A 15,807-nucleotide genomic window follows, 5' to 3' on the forward strand; every position below is an offset into this window, starting at 1 on the left:
CCACAAAAACACAGGCCTATTGACGGTGATGGAAAGAAGATTTTGCCATTCAACCTAGAGATCCACCGCGAAGAATATAAATTGAAATACCCATGCTGTCTATGCGCTGATGGTAGTGGCAGGAGTGTGTACATAGAGTGTGCGGTGTACTCGTGGTGGAATGAGGACACTGAGCAGTTTGATTGGACTGCAAGGTGCGCATCTGATGAATGTGGTTATCGAGGTTAGCATTCTTCACATTCAAGAGGATCACAACTGAAGAGTCAACATTGCCTAGTAAAAATCAACACGTACTTCAGGCTGCCGACTATATCCACCTTCCAGTATCCTCGAAGAGGTATGAGCGCTCGTCCTTCCTTTGCTGCAGTACTGGGTCTGAAATTATGGATGATGAAGAACAGCGAGTCTTGCCTATTCAGCTAGAGTGGACCTACAAGGAACAAAGTGAATTACTGAACAGACTCGATTCCTGTGTTGGAAATGGTATTACCAGCAGGGAGTTCCAAATTTTGTTTAGCCAATGCAAAACATGCAAGCGAGTCGGGGTGAGGTCAGTGATGAAGCGCCACATCTGTTTGGGAGGAGTGAAAAAGCGAGAAGGTCGACTTGCATGATCATTATTGCTCAGTATTCAGTATTAGCTTAGTTTACATTCTATACTAGGATCTACATAATGCCATCTACTTATTGATATCACCGCGTGAAACCATAGATTGCAAATTGAGAGCACCAGCAACCCATATGCATTGTTTCACATGTTGATGCATTATGCCATCATGGTGCACAGCGCTCAGCGGCCTCAGGCTGTAAATTCAACGTTCAGCGTTCAATGCCTGACATGTCACTGCAGCTGAATATATGCGATGCACGTGATCCACATCATTACTAATACTATTTCAAAGGCTTCATTCAGAACTTCGGATGCAGCAGCCATTTCTGATGGCCATCATTTTTCTTTTGATGGCCATCGTTCTTTTGGTGGCCATCCCCTTTAATATCCAGCACGAATCAGTTGGCATCAGTTGAGTACCTTTTCTAAACTCTGTGATTGCTCGTTTGCTTTCAGAATCAACTCCCGCTTACACATAAATAGTACTCTCACAATCAAGCTCGCTTGCCATGCACCTTACTGTACATACAATATTTGCACCCCAACAAGATGTGTCTTTCAGCAGAATCATTCAATTACTCAACTGCTCGTGCGAGCATTTTTCAACTTTCGAATGTCCTAGGCCGTGAATTCTTGGATGCCTACATAGGACTCATAGCAAATCAGAAGGTCAGTGGGAATTTTTTGTAATCCTGATTCTGTTAAATCTTTTCATGTAGCTCCAGACTGAATTATATGTTCTGTCATTCTTGCTCAAAAATCGAGTTTATTCTGGCGATCTGTGGGAACTGGTTGGGGAGCGCAGCATAGAGGCGAAACAAGAGGAAACACTGCGAAGACATCAGAGCGTATGTACTAACAGACATACCGGAAGGCATGTGGCTGTAGAACAGATTCTCTTAGAAGAGAGGAGGAAACGGTGTCAGATAGAGGTGTCTTTTTACACCCAGGCTATTGAAGTCTTGGAGCAACATTGGTTGTGTGAGCTTCTTTTTGTCTGGGTGCGGATGTGCAGTCTGATGCTCTTGTTATTTGTAGCACGTCTTGGAGCTCGATCCAAGCATCCCATCAGGCCTCCCTCAAGGCAAACGGTTGCTCCTACAGACTGTGCACCTCTACCGTGCACACCTCTGGCCTGCTCGATAGCAGCGTGAGGGATGTGTGAAGTTTGGCTGATGAGTAACGATGCCCCCCTCATTCCAACTGCAGCATCTTTGATGGAAACATTATCGCCTCTACATATCCCTCTCTCTTTGGCACATGGTAATTCCACCTCGCAGGAAGGAAGACCAACGTCTGTCTGTCTGAATGTCAGTGCTTTGACAGTTGGCTTAGCTGCTCTGACCGACTGTTTACAGTGTATTGGCTCCTCATTGCCCCTGTCGAGTACATGGGTCACTGCCGACATCCAAAAATCCTTTTATAAGTTATTCGAGCAGGAACTGACCATACAAGGGGAGCTAATGGTGACATCCCTGGCTACCAGACGTAGCAATGCCTACCTGCGTAACCTTGGGTTGGATTTACTCATCTTGCAGGCCAAGAGATGCCACGCCCTCACAGAGATAGCGCTATATACAATGGCCATCAGTAATTTTTATGGACGCAAGCTCTGTGATATTAGTGAGCACAATTGATCATGCTCCTTTTCATGCTAATGATACCGTAGGTTCGTTGACATCTTTGGATTCAAATATTGTCCAACTTCTGTGTAACGAAGCGCACTACCACGACGAGGATATCAACGACGGCACAGAGGGGAGCTGTGAAGACTATGAAGATTATGAAGACTATGAAGATTACGAAGACTACAAAGATTACGAAGACTGCGAAGACCTCGACATTCAGTGATACTGCAATTTTTCATCGACATCTGCATATTTTTTTTTTTGAACGGGACTGTATTTTTTGGCCTTCGTAAATTATTCTCACCTTTTTATCGACTGATTATTATTGACCGTGTATAGAAGTGTGTATTGTTAATGCATTCTCACGAAATCCTGCACCATTTAGTTCTTGTTTGGTTAATCGGTTAAAACCTGTCTTGCCTCGCGCTACTTCTATGCTGTTCCTCATTCTCTAGTACGTTCGTATCAAAGTGTATGTATTGGAGGACACCGAGTACTGTCCCCTTCTAAACTTAGCCTGTGAGGCCAACCTTCTGTTTGGTTGTTGAAGATACTTGTGAAGTTTTCTGCACTCTGAAATGGTGTTTATCATTGTGATGCCTACCATGAATCAGAATCATAGCTCGAAGTTGTTGACATATATTTGTATGTGCACCCGTGCCACACCCAAGCTGTGCCCTTCAAGACTCTGGAGTTCGCAATGCAGATGCATTGGCACTCTATCTTACTTCTTGTCTGGCAGGCCTTATCCTGCTAACCACCACTATTTGTGGTTGAACACAATCTGTGAGTTCTCCATCGCATTCTGAGATTATGACACCTAATACTATCCCATCAGTATCATATTTGTTTACTTTACAAATGTCAAACTCCTGGCGGAACATAATGTGCTTCTTGTTTAAGTGACAACTTTGAGCGAGAAGTTGAACATGTCGTAGATTTTGACCATCGAGTATCCAAGCTCTCTGCAAAGGAGGCTCAAACCGCGTTCCAGAAGGTCCTCCTTGAACTCGCGGAGACAAAAATCGGGTTGTTTTCAAAGTGCCATGACCTCGCCGTGTATGAGCGCAGCTATGCAAGTGCTGCTGCCATTCGACCTCATTATCGCCTTGGAAGTGGTACATTTTGCATATTAGGATACGACACTCAAGCTAACTCCGCGTAAGGCCTTGTCCTTTTCTTTCCCTTGCAAACAGCGGTACCTCACCCTAGCTTGCAGTAATCCTCTGTACATTCGAGCAGGTGCTGTTAACGCATGCATTGTAACACATCTTGAATCGCTGCCTGCTTGTGGTTCTCCAAAAATTTTAATCTTATCACTCACATACAGCTCCGTAACTTCTGATTCGCAGGAAGCCATGAATGCACCATTTTCCAGGCATACGGCTTCAACCTCGTCTCGCTCACAAACTCATTCGTTGGATTCTTTGGATGGTTGGTCAGCAGAGGAAGCTACGCTGGTACGTGGTGTTTTCTGTGTCTATTTTGAAGTCACTGTCCATGGACTAGGAGTCTTAGTCGTCTGGGTGTCTCAGATGTATGTCAGGGCGATCGAGACACGTGTACTTCTGAGGGATAGCAGATAATGATGCCTTTCGTTGTGCAAATGGTGTGGGGCATACTGTAGTAGCATGCTGCCATCCGTGTGCCACTATATCGGATGGGGGCTCTCATGCCCATGGGACCCGTTTTCCTTCCACCTCATGGTAAACCGCGTTTTACGAATCATAGATCATGTACAATGTCCGCTAACTATTTGTGAACAGCGTACACTAGTAGTAATTGCAGTTACGTTGCATCCCCCTGCTCAGATCAAGCCACTGCTGAATAGCCCCGAAAAGTGGGAATCTACTACAGCTCCTGCCTTTAAGTATTGTCCTCAACTTCGCCATTGTATTCAGCTGAGTAATACAATCAGATTTTTTCAAGCGAACACGTTTTCGACGTACTTGGAGTAGGAGAAGGAGCATCCCATGGGATCTGATGGGGAGAGCAAGTACTAACCCAATCTGGTGCGTATTCTTTCAACACTCTTGCCCGATAATTTTCCTCTAACCAACGAAGTCTGTACTTTTGGTACAGCCCTTCCAACCTAGAGCAGTTCGTTTCTGCCAACTGCAGTAGCTCTTTGAGCTCGGTCGTGGAGTCCACATGGCTCTTTTCGTTGTTAATCACTGGCAGAAGTGGAACCTCGTTGCTCCATGCCGAGGGGCTGTTGGCATTAACGTTGTCCACCAACTCAATTCTAAGGAAAGGCATTAGCACGTGCTGCCGCCAAGTGGGTCTATCAGGCTTACCGCAGGTTCAAGCTGATACTATGTCCTTGCAGTTTGGAGGTCTGACATCCAGGCTGTGGCATATTGGGTGTTATCCGGATCTATTCTCTGGTGAAGAGCTACAATGAGAAATTGAAAGCTCGAGGGAGCTATATATTGGACGGTGATATATCATGTTTCCCTTTGACCATCTAAACTCAAGTTTAATGCATTCCAGTACACAAAAAATGAGCGGCTGGCCATCGTTTGGCCATCATTCAAGGTTACCATAACAGTGGCAGTAAATGGTGGCCATCATTCAAGGTGGCCGTAAATAATGGCCACTTTTTTGGCCATCATCAATTTTGCTGTCATTTGCCGTGGCTTACTGCTTTTGCCACTAGTTTCCCTGTCATATTACGTAGTACTGGGGATGAAAACTACTTCTGGTATCTGCAGAGCCCTGGCTATTTTCCTCTTCTCCAGTCATTGATGACCATCCAAGAAACCACTCCCAGCGTCCCGAGTAAACGTGGCTCCTCAGCTCTCCAAATGGGACCTCACAAAAAAGTGTAAGCTGTCCCAGGTACTCGACCGCAACTTTCATAGACTAATAAGGCTGTCTCCCAGCTCCTCATCCGATCCACTAGTGTCCCACGGACGTCATTTCGGTCGAACAGTATTCGCCCTGTGTAACTACCCCTCGTTGCTCACCAATGGAATTTTGAGACTTGAACAAATTGAAGATTTTCCATTGGAAGATTTTCCTGCTGAGTGAAACATATTCACATCTGTATTTTTCGCTCATTGGCTGACGTACTTGACAGAGAGCGGCGAGAACATTGTGTCTTTGAACAACTTTTAGACTCTTATCCCGGTCTTCTGGAGCAACTGAAAGACGGGTCCGAGGAAGAAATCCTTCACGTTGGAGAGCTGGTGCACTGTCTTCTGCATGGATAGAATTTATGCTTACGATTTACAGATCGGTAAGGGAGCCGCAGGTGCCAGAGGCGATGATACCAAAACGTTGAAGTCTGCGATACTTGATTGGATTTCCCCCAAAGGGGAAGGCATACGGCCTCCTTTACATAGAAATTCTAAGATTGACCGCGGTTTTAACCACGACCTTACAGGATCTCTTCTTTGTCCCGCTGGGTTGGACTGGAACGACCCTCAGTACATTTCTGTTTGCTGGAATCTGTGTAGTCCTGAATCTTCTTTTGTACTTCTTTTTAATGTAGGACCAAAGAGAACCTCCAAAGCAGCGAGATGATGGTCTGTGGGGATCAATGGCCTGTTTTTTTGTATGCCCACCATATTTATGACCCTGAAGACCCGTGGTGTGGGCTTCTTAGGAGACGCTTGCTAGTCTACGTGAGTACACACTTATTTTTCAGATATTTCATTTGTTACGAGGTATTCCATCAGGCCTACAAGCACATGTTCACATCTCCAAGTTCGGTTGACAGGGAGCCAAAGGCCATGCGATCTGGAAATGCACGCCTCCATGGCATGAATTCTGTCACAATCGCCTCCCTAGCGTATATTGCAACACAGGTCCGTTAAGCATCAATTCTGTGGCAGCTCAGTTTTGACGTACAATTGAAAGTATGATTTGCCCTGAGCTTGTCCTCGGTGTTCTCTCGGACCGACACAACTACAGACTCAGAAACATTCTATCATAGCCTCCTCGACCTCTTAGAAGACCCTGAAGAGTACAAGGAAATCGACGAGCTGCTAACCTGGTGGAATCAGTATTTTTTTCGCTCTTCGCCATGTCACCAAGGCTGATACATTGTCACTCACTCAGCCAAATTTTCCCCACTTCTTCTGCAGCCAAGAGACCTGTCAGTGCCAACAGCGCCTTATCCAAGATTTGACAAAAATGTTTGGCCCTCAAACAAGCTTCGAATCTAAATGTCGTCTCTTCATAGTTTTATTTAAATTTAAATATTCATAGTTATATAAATGCAATCTAATGATGGCCTGGTTCGGCTTTTATAACCCTTCTAGCCCACGGAAGCGATTGCAAGACGAAAAACGTGAACACTGCTACGTCTTGGTACATTTTAGCCTGGCGTTATAAAACATTACCCGATGTCATCGTCCAGAGAGGGTTTGCGATGAATAAAATCCCTCGCTGCCTTGCATCTTATGACCATACCTCAGCAATTGGCTGATGAAGGGCACCGCACTGACATGCCTCCACATCATGAGACCGAAAGCAGCCCCCATCCACAACAGTCTAGCATTGGAAGACTCCAGCAGTAAGAGAAAGAATGTGGAGCGTGAAGTGACCAACTGACCCTGTGTGCGGCTACCATATCTAAACAAGGTTGGGCAGGATGCCAACACACTGTCTGGGTTGTGTACTTAGCATATCTGAGCAGCACAGGCAAACATCACAACCACATAACTAACGTCAATGTTGAAGGAGTTCTTGTTAGAGGTGCAATAGCACGCTATGCTTGCATGAGCCAACCCCATTGATACAACTTGGTACCGCATTGCAGATGCTTGGCACCCTTGGATTGTAGGCAGTCCGGTCCAACATAGTCTGGTCATTCAAAACTTTGTCCCACATTAGCGTTTGTTCAGATATCGGGGTGCACAAAATGAAAAACCAACTTTATATACGCTTATCGTATCTCATCGAGGTCAGGACAGATGGCAACGCACTGTGGCTTATCGCCTGAATTGTGCACCTAGCAGATGTAAGCAGCACAGGATAGCGTGACAACCACTTACCTAATGTCAGCGCTGGGGAAGCTCCTGCTGAGGGTGCAATGTCAAGCTGTGCTTGCATAAGGCAACCACATTGATACAGCTTGGTACCACATTGTGGACGCTCAGCACCCTGAGGTTGTAGGTAGTTCGGTCCAACATAGTCCGGCCATATAGTTTTATAACCAACACTGACACCTATTCAGAGATTGCGGAGAAAGTCAACACAGTCAAAAGTTGCATGTCATGACCGCAGCAAGTCAAAATTATCATGTATTGCCAACTTACCACCAAGATGACACATATTACAATACCCGCCCGCCATGACAGAGTTGTCAAGCGCGAGCACTGTCACCTAGTTGTGGACTATTGCAACCAGACTGCCATAATTGTATATTTGGCGGCTTCCATCCTAAGTCCGGGTATTCAAAGCTTTCTCGAGTGGTATACAATTCTGATAGGTATTATGCAAATTTTAGACGAGATAGAGCTTGCTAATAATTTATCATTTTCGGGTCATTTACCTGATGGTTGCAGTGCCGAATGGTTGAGTAGTAGACCGGACTATCTGTCGTGCTGAGAACTGATTATACAGAGGCTGTCGATGTTCGTAACACGGAATTGAACTTGCATGGTTCAGGTAGATCTGACTACTACTATGCAGCGCCGATGGGACTCTTCTGTCATGAGAGGTAGTAGTGAGATCTGACTAGTACGCGGCCCAATGTTTTGTTGTGTGGTATTGAACTTGTGAGAACTTGATGCATTGGCATACTAGTACTAGACTAGTGATTCCAAGCCAAAGCTACTTTCAGTGTGAACATTAATATTTGACCAACGTTACTTGACGACTTTGCTAAGTAGTCAAGTCCTGTTGGAGCGAACTGTTGTATTATAAAACTATCAAATTACACTCCAGGATTCGTTGTGAACTAGTAAGTTAAGACTGACTAGGAGTCTGAGTCTGGGTTCAGAGCATTGACATCACATCACTGTGGAACCTAAGGCCTAAGTACTCAAGTATTCATGCTTCAAAGTTCAATATCAATCATTCAATTGTCTGAAACATGCATGCATAGACAAAAAAAACTGTGTTATGATATTTTACAGCGGGTACATGAGCACTTCAATACAGTATGGACAAGATATACTACTTAAATGCAAATGAGGACTCGGCTATGAGCCTCAATCACCCTCTGCATCAACATTCAAGTCGTCACTTGGGATCGTGATGTACGAAACACCACCTCTTTCTGCAACATGTACCTTAGGCAATTCTGACACATGTTGTCCAACATACAATTCCTCGAATATGATGGCATGGATCATCTTGCGAATTTCAGCAGATTGGTCATGGTCTTGCAGGAGGCGAAGCACCGCACGAGCAACCAAATCGACTAGTCCAATGTTAGGAATTGTCATTAAGAAGAGGTCGAACTTACCGCAGCACGACGGCATACACACTTTTCCAGTGGTGCCGCAAGTCTTCACCTCATCCACAACAAAAGAGGTATGGCCACAGTGCATCTCATCTGGGGCAAGAGTCAATACAGGGCATTGAGGAAAGGGGATGTCATACCACAACAGTCACAAGTTGTGCAGCAAGATGCGGAAACCGCATTTGCTTCAGCGGGGACATTCGTAGGTTGGGGATGTTGGGTCATTGACGGATAAAGGCAAGGGTGAATGCCTAGAGCCGATCGTGAGCCCGAGAATACTTATAAATATGTGAGTCAGATTGATGAGTCAAGAATGATGGCACGGTTACCGTTAAGGCTGGAGGGCCGAGGCTACTGAGGCTTCTTTCTTAGTATTATGCTTGTCATTGCAGAGAAAATTACCCATTCAATGGCTCTAGCTGCTCACGCCGTCGCCAACAATGAATGCCAAACAAAAGTACTCCATATACCGGGCTGATTCAAGTGACAACGAAGGTCAAAATGTCGCTCACTCACATATGGTATCGGTGTCAGCCGATCAGCACAGACAGTTAATAGAGCCAAGTTCCCCAATGAAGCTACGACCAGAAAGTATTCAGGATAATGAGCAAACAGAATTTATCATGCATAACTGGGAGCCTACTTTGGACATCAGGGCTGACTGGAGCTGGGGCGAAGATGAACGCGGTGAGCGCGACAGCCAAGATATCATTGTCAATCCCTTGGTCAAGCGTTCCACAGCTTCGGTAAGTCATTCTGGCAAGGTTCTAAATGACAGACTCACCATATCCTGGATAGGATGCTTTATTACGAGAGTGGATGGGATATGATGGACGTGCCAGCTATCGAGAGGAGTTTCTCCTCGAAGATCTACGACTAGAGGGTCATGGTGATGCAGGGCTGCTTGCTTGCTCATGCGGAAGATTGGATGAGAGTAACTACCCAATATCAAGTTTATTCCGGTGCGAGGAATGCTTTGGGCGAGACATGCTTTGCCAGGAATGTTGCCTGGATTGCCACAAGCGCTTGCCATTGCATGTCATTAACATTAGTACAGTAATTCAGGTGATAGTGGGCTCAACTAATTGATCTTGCTTGACAGAAATGAAACGGTCGATATTTCGAACGTACATTGTTGAAAGACATCGGCTTGCGTGTACAGTTAGGACACTCAGATATGACATGTGCATGTCCTGTGGGTGGACATACGGAATTTCTTGTTTTGCATGTCAACGGAATTCACCGCGTGAATGTTGACTTTTGTGGATGTGACTGGCGAGTTTCTCACCGCCAACAACTCATGCGATGTGACTGGTTTCCCTCAACAGTACATCAACCTCAAACAGCGTGCACCTGTCGACTTCTTGAGCACTTCTTGCTGCTTACATGGTCCAGTAAAATTTCCGCTTTCGAGTACTACCAAACTTTAGAGCGTCTCACAGACAACACTGGTATCTTTGTTCCAAAGGTGAGTTGTTGTTTGTCTTTTGGTAGCTAAATACTTAACTGTTTGGTATAGAGTCACTATTCAGCATTCCTGCGCATGATCCGGGAATATCGCCATATGTTACTCTTGAAGCGAAGTGGGCGAGGTCATGTGGAAAACGGAATCTCCAATTTACAACCAGGCGAACTCGCATTGCATTGCCCTGCATGCCCGCAACCTGGAGTTAACCTACCCAGAGGTTGGGAAACTGTAGACCCCTCCATGAAGTATGTGTTTCCTTCTTCAGAGTGCGTAATAGTAATGCCTCGCTTTGATAGGTTCCTTTACTACTTAATTATTGCTATGGACGCCAACTTTCGTCTCAAGAACAGAATTCGATCGTCGGATTTGGCGGACCCCGGGATGCATACTGGTCTTGCATATTTTGTTGCAAATGAGCCTTACAACGCTCATGTGTTGCAATTTGCCTCCCAGAAAGATGTACGTTGATAGTGAATTTCATGCGCTATACAATTCCTCTAACTGTAACATACACAGGTCAGTACATGCAGTGGTTTTAGTACTCTGGCACATGCAGAGTCAAAATTCTCAAATGGACTATGGGCCAGAGGCATTGGGCTCTGCCTATGTGCACGTCATGAATTTGTGTGTCCCAAAGGAGTGGGTGATCTACAAAAGGGCGAACAGTGAGATTTTAATTGACTTATATATTTTGTTTATTTATGTGCAACTAGCTTCTGCAACATGGACTTCAATTTTTTTTCAGCTATCATCCCCCTTCTTCTGTTGAACGTCGTCATCTCTTACAATGTTGCTTGTCAGTGGAAAATCAACCTTCTCAATAGAATGAACAGACTTCCTCAGAATATGCATATCCCTGTCGTATTCGCAACAACAGCGTTCATGTTTGGAATCCCGAAGTTTCATGCCAGTGCCCATGACGACTGCTGCACTATCCCACATTCGCTCAACCTCATGCCAGGAGTAGGCCAAACAGATGGAGAAGGCATTGAGCGAAATTGGGCAGAGATAAACCGGGTTGCGAATAGTACCAAGGAAATGGGACCTGGTGCGCGACATGATACCCTGGATGACCACTTTGGTCATCATAATTGGCATAAATTTGTTGGCCTCGGTAAGCCTTTAGTAGCGCCGCCTCACTGGGTTGAATACTCATATAATCTGACTAGGTCTCTCGTTACGAAAGAAACTCATAATTGCAGTCAAGGAACGTGATCGTCAGCAGGCTGCCTTCCAAGAGTTCAATCTCGCAGTTGGCACATCATATCAGAACCAGTGGACTGCAATGGTCAAGAGCTGGGAGGAGGACAAGACACAGCCAAACCCATTCACAACCAGAGAACGTGGTGCACCCTTCATTTATTTTTCATGACCATGGATTTAATGTGGATTTTAATTGTTTAGGTATATCTGAAGCTGATGTACGCGCCCACTTCGCTGAGTAGGAGAAGGCTGCGGCTGTCGATGGAAGATTTCACCGTCACAATATGTCCCCGAGTGTATTTGTTACATGGGGTCTATCATTGGAAGACTGCCAGTACGTATATCTATATCCTCAAATGATATGTTCCTGATTTTTGAAATTTGTAGAAGACGTTTGCGCTTTGATATAATTGGTGGGGCGCTGTCATCATCTCAGCAAACAGAGTTGCAACGGCGCCGGACTGCACTTCTCAAACAAATCCATCGATTCCGCTCCGTTCAAGCTACCTACACAGTCGATCTAGAGAATCTGCTTGAGCAGAATGACGATGGCTCTTTAGTAGAAGCTGAAAATATCATTCTCTGGCTGCCATCCAGAATAAGTGCTTCGATTCGAACGTCGACTTGCCATGATGATATTCCCTGCATCAAAGAGGAACTTCACAACGCTTAATGCCACGATTGTCTTCACAAACTCCGAAATGCCTTGCGTGCCAGAGTTCATCTCATCAAACACAGGAATAGGGATGCCCATGGTCAAAGGGCCAACACACGTGCAGCATCAGTCATTAGTCGCTTGGATGACAAGATCAAGATGATAGCTGAGAAGTATCATACCACTTGTAAGTGTTTGATTGCATTACAAGGGCCTGATGCATGGGAGAATGAACTCCGGCCTCTTGACGCCCACGATGTCTGGGGACCAAGTGAGGATGTTGGATCGATAGAGAATCCCTCTGATATTGTTGGAGCCGATGGACGCAAACGGACCAGGAAGCAATCGGCTGCCGCCATCAGACGTCTCGGACAAGGCTTCATGCGGGTCTCGTGGATTTGGACTTCAGTTGGTGTGTTAGAGGACAATGATGACATCAATTTGAATGACGGTGAGTGTTTTTTTTATATTTTCAACAATTTTTCGTTATCTAATTCATGGCAGCACTCTGCGTGGAATGGGTGAAAGCCCGTGCACGCGCCCTACGCTGGAATGAAGAAGTTTTACTCCTGAAGGAAGAGATGTGGCGCACACGTGCTTATCTTGAGTGGAAAGCTAGGTGGTGGGATATTCGTGCAGAATTTGCGGTGGATGACCGCCCATTATCGGAAGGTATTGCAGTGTATGCCTTTCGGCAAGCAGCACTGCAGCGTAGGCTTTCTGTTTCATTTCTACAACTCTGGTCTACTTCATCAACAACAAACCAGGCTTCTACTTCCCAGTTGATTGTTGACGAGGACAGGGACGTGTTTATTGATGCTGAGACCGATCAGGATGATGCAGAGGATGACATGGAGGATTGAAATTGTTTTCAACACCAAATTTGGATATGTCGTGCTTGAATAGCATTTGTCGCGCAGTCCTGATGCAATGAATAGAATTTTCCATTTTGACAAATAAACACCAATTTAGGGTTGATTGATAAAATGAATTTAAAGGTATAACGAGGAAAGGAGAATATAAAGCAATGTAAAGCTCTGGTACACCTTGACTAAGCAACCTGATATAGGTGGTGGTATGAGCCACAGAAATGGGCATTGGCCTTGGGTGGTAGTAACCAAGGGTCATGGAATCTCAAGATATGGCTATTACCATATAACAAGGGCAAATACTACAACAAGGGGTGCAAGATCAGAGGGCACATATTGAAGGTAAATATGATTACCATCTCGGAGGATAGTGACTCATGTGGCTGCCCCTCGTGCCACAATATGACTGAATTTTGCAATTAACAGGTCGTCCTTCCAGTGATAACTCAGAAATATACTCAGGCTGCGGTAGGGCGGCTAGATGATCACGCAGTCATATGACTCTCAAGATCAGAGGGCACAAATGATTACCATTACAAGGATTGTGACTCATGCGGCCGCCCCTCATGCCAAAATTTTACATATAGCGTGTAGAACACTTCCGATTCACATTGTAATCACCGTGACCAGACTGGCTCACTGTTAGGGTTCAATTGAACTTTAACTTACCTACCGCTGGTGGCACCTGGTAGTGCATTGTACCAAAAGATGGAATCTCCCCCGATAACTGCACGCATCCAACAATATGGTAAGTTCATATTGTCTCCCCTATGATAGTCAGAACTGTGTTCTGATAAAGTTTGCACTAGCACTTCGCTAATCACGCTGGCGGCTCAACTTCGATTCCTCCCCAATTGAACTTTAAATAAAAATAAAAATAAATAAAAAAGTATTCATTCTTTCGTGTCTATTTAGTTGACTAAAATTTTCACTTTTCCTCCACCACGATCATAGAATTACCCTCAGTTGACTCCTGCAGCATATCCTATCACCACGCAGCTGACAATATGAGCAGCGGACAGCGAACAGAACGAGATACCACGCAGCATCTGCATCTGTATCGCGATTTGTGATCGACCATCATGCCACCAACTGCCCCCCATATTTCCTTGAATGCTCCGATGTCACCAGAAGACCTGGAAAGTTCTATATGCCAATCTGACACTACTTCCACAAGACGAGCTGAATCTCTGAAATTATCTGACTACTCACCAGAAGAGATCGAAGTAATTAACAGCGCGCGCAGGTGGGTTGTCATGGACATGATCACGACCAATGGTTGGAAGAAAAATAGTATGAGGAAGCAGAAACTGGCCATGCACTCGTATGCTAGAGAAGTTGTCGACGAGGTGAAAGTGTCACTCGACTGCCATGGTATGTGCTAAGCACCATGTAGTACTACCATAACTCTGTCGCACGTGCTGATTTTCCACTAAGGTTAAACACGACGTCTTCCATCACGACCCTCATGATCCATGGCTTGACAAACAGCCGCTCGAAACTTATCGAAAACACTGAAAAAGAGTCCCTGCCTTATTACTTTGACGACCTCGAGCCTGAAGACAAGTCACTGTCTGCTAAGGATCGCCAAAAATATATGGCGGCGCATAGAAATGCCATCTATAACTCAGACGATCAGCATACATATTTTTTGCATAATCACAAGGGTGGCCGGCTCTTCATTTTTTCTCATCCTGCCTTGCAAGAGGTACACATCAAACAGTGGTATACCAACGAGTCCTCACCTCTTTTTGATGAGACATCAAGGCCAATACTCACGACGACGACCATTCCTATGTTATCGATGTCGGCGATTTGGGTAAGAGACCTATTGTATTCTCATTTGCATATGCTAACAGTTCTGCATTCATTTTTAGGTCATGGGAGCCATAGATCGGTATGTTGAAGGACGCCTTTCCAAGTCCGGGGACGTCCTACAGTTTACTGGTAAATTGTATGCCGACAAGCAGAATGCGATACAAAGGGCAATGGAAATTGCCTTTGAGACTGATGTTCATCGGGAGGTAATGAAAGAATATTTTCAATACTTGCATAACAGGGGAATGTAAGTGGTCTCAACCGCCCGATGGGTTCCACACTCATGTATCTGCAGGAAAACCTTAAATGACAAATTGGGTCTTACATTACCCACTTTGATTTATATTCCTACGTCACTGGAAGAACTGACTCTACCACCTGAGCCAGAAAATCTCACCACCCCTCACGATACTGCCCCTGACTTGTACTCACAGCACTACCAGCACAACCAGCAAACAAACTCGTTCACACCGTGGCCATCAACTGTCTCTTACTCACAGTCTCCCGTCCCTAGCAGGTCTGCACTTGCGCTTTACTCCGAGGTGCAGCCTTTCTACGACCAGTCAGCTTTACAAATGCACATGTCCGAGTCATTTGCACGGGAATCTTATATGAACCTCTCTGCGAAGTCAACGTGTGACTCATTAGCAGAAGAAGATGACCAGGACACTTTCTGGACTGCGTCCGGGCCATACCATAATGCTATGTAGCCTCTTGAGGTGAGCAAAACCATTGATGTCTTCTATATCGGCTGAAATAAACCTCAATTCATAGCTCACAGCTATGATGTCAAACTAAATTTGTTCGCGTGCTCTTGGCTCTTACTTGCACTACTGTCCATAGTGGTTTATTCCATCTGAGAATTCATCGATCGTGTTTGGGTTTCAAGGGGGGGGGATATCTACAACCATGTTTTCTCTACTGTGCTAAACTACATGTTATTCGCGTACTCAGGATCTCAGGTCTTACTTGTACAAGTTGTACTTTTTATTGTCTACAGCGGGTTGTTTTGTCTGAGAATTCATTGATCGTGTGTGGGGAGAATATCTACACACTGTAAGCAAGGAGCGCTGCTCACAACCTATACCACATGTTAACACTTCTCCGAAGTCACACAGGAAGTCGACACCTGAAACTA

At 45.2% G+C, this 15,807-nt stretch overlaps 6 protein-coding genes across 6 annotated transcripts; 4 read left to right on the top strand and 2 right to left on the bottom strand.

Moving 5' to 3' along the window:
* Positions 1–1,159: 1,159 nt before the first annotated feature.
* On the top strand, positions 1,160–2,461 carry F5147DRAFT_773219 (uncharacterized protein; the record flags this gene model as incomplete). The annotated part of the gene is made up of 6 exons (XM_041441429.1): positions 1,160–1,279; positions 1,330–1,458; positions 1,649–1,730; positions 1,820–1,920; positions 1,969–2,233; positions 2,280–2,461. 6 exons carry the CDS (start codon positions 1,160–1,162, stop codon positions 2,459–2,461), a joined length of 879 nt encoding a protein of 292 aa, XP_041293129.1.
* A 1,643-nt stretch (positions 2,462–4,104) lies between these two features.
* On the bottom strand, positions 4,105–4,597 carry F5147DRAFT_773220 (uncharacterized protein; the record flags this gene model as incomplete). Its single annotated transcript, XM_041441430.1, has 3 exons — positions 4,105–4,139; positions 4,188–4,483; positions 4,536–4,597. 3 exons carry the CDS (start codon positions 4,595–4,597, stop codon positions 4,105–4,107), a joined length of 393 nt encoding a protein of 130 aa, XP_041293130.1.
* A 388-nt stretch (positions 4,598–4,985) lies between these two features.
* Positions 4,986–6,059, top strand: F5147DRAFT_773221 (uncharacterized protein; the record flags this gene model as incomplete). The annotated part of the gene is made up of 6 exons (XM_041441431.1): positions 4,986–5,065; positions 5,124–5,267; positions 5,321–5,429; positions 5,476–5,669; positions 5,735–5,867; positions 5,922–6,059. The coding sequence occupies 6 exons, from the start codon at positions 4,986–4,988 to the stop codon at positions 6,057–6,059; spliced, it is 798 nt and encodes a 265-aa protein (XP_041293131.1).
* A 2,343-nt stretch (positions 6,060–8,402) lies between these two features.
* Positions 8,403–8,881, bottom strand: F5147DRAFT_773222 (uncharacterized protein; the record flags this gene model as incomplete). Its single annotated transcript, XM_041441432.1, has 3 exons — positions 8,403–8,614; positions 8,660–8,749; positions 8,797–8,881. The coding sequence occupies 3 exons, from the start codon at positions 8,879–8,881 to the stop codon at positions 8,403–8,405; spliced, it is 387 nt and encodes a 128-aa protein (XP_041293132.1).
* A 215-nt stretch (positions 8,882–9,096) lies between these two features.
* F5147DRAFT_745615 (uncharacterized protein) lies at positions 9,097–12,845 on the top strand (the record flags this gene model as incomplete). The annotated part of the gene is made up of 15 exons (XM_041439762.1): positions 9,097–9,402; positions 9,455–9,707; positions 9,799–10,124; positions 10,176–10,369; positions 10,475–10,583; positions 10,641–10,789; positions 10,838–11,238; positions 11,294–11,470; positions 11,529–11,565; positions 11,596–11,661; positions 11,715–11,945; positions 12,045–12,169; positions 12,194–12,433; positions 12,487–12,629; positions 12,750–12,845. 15 exons carry the CDS (start codon positions 9,097–9,099, stop codon positions 12,843–12,845), a joined length of 2,853 nt encoding a protein of 950 aa, XP_041293133.1.
* Positions 12,846–13,933: 1,088 nt separating this feature from the next.
* F5147DRAFT_773224 (uncharacterized protein) lies at positions 13,934–15,379 on the top strand (the record flags this gene model as incomplete). Its single annotated transcript, XM_041441433.1, has 4 exons — positions 13,934–14,200; positions 14,248–14,670; positions 14,729–14,916; positions 14,965–15,379. The coding sequence occupies 4 exons, from the start codon at positions 13,934–13,936 to the stop codon at positions 15,377–15,379; spliced, it is 1,293 nt and encodes a 430-aa protein (XP_041293134.1).
* Positions 15,380–15,807: the final 428 nt, after the last annotated feature.

The sequence above is a fragment of the Suillus discolor genome (assembly GCF_016758755.1).
Source record: "Suillus discolor strain FC423 chromosome Unknown F5147scaffold_25, whole genome shotgun sequence".
NCBI classification, from domain to species: domain Eukaryota; kingdom Fungi; phylum Basidiomycota; class Agaricomycetes; order Boletales; family Suillaceae; genus Suillus; species Suillus discolor.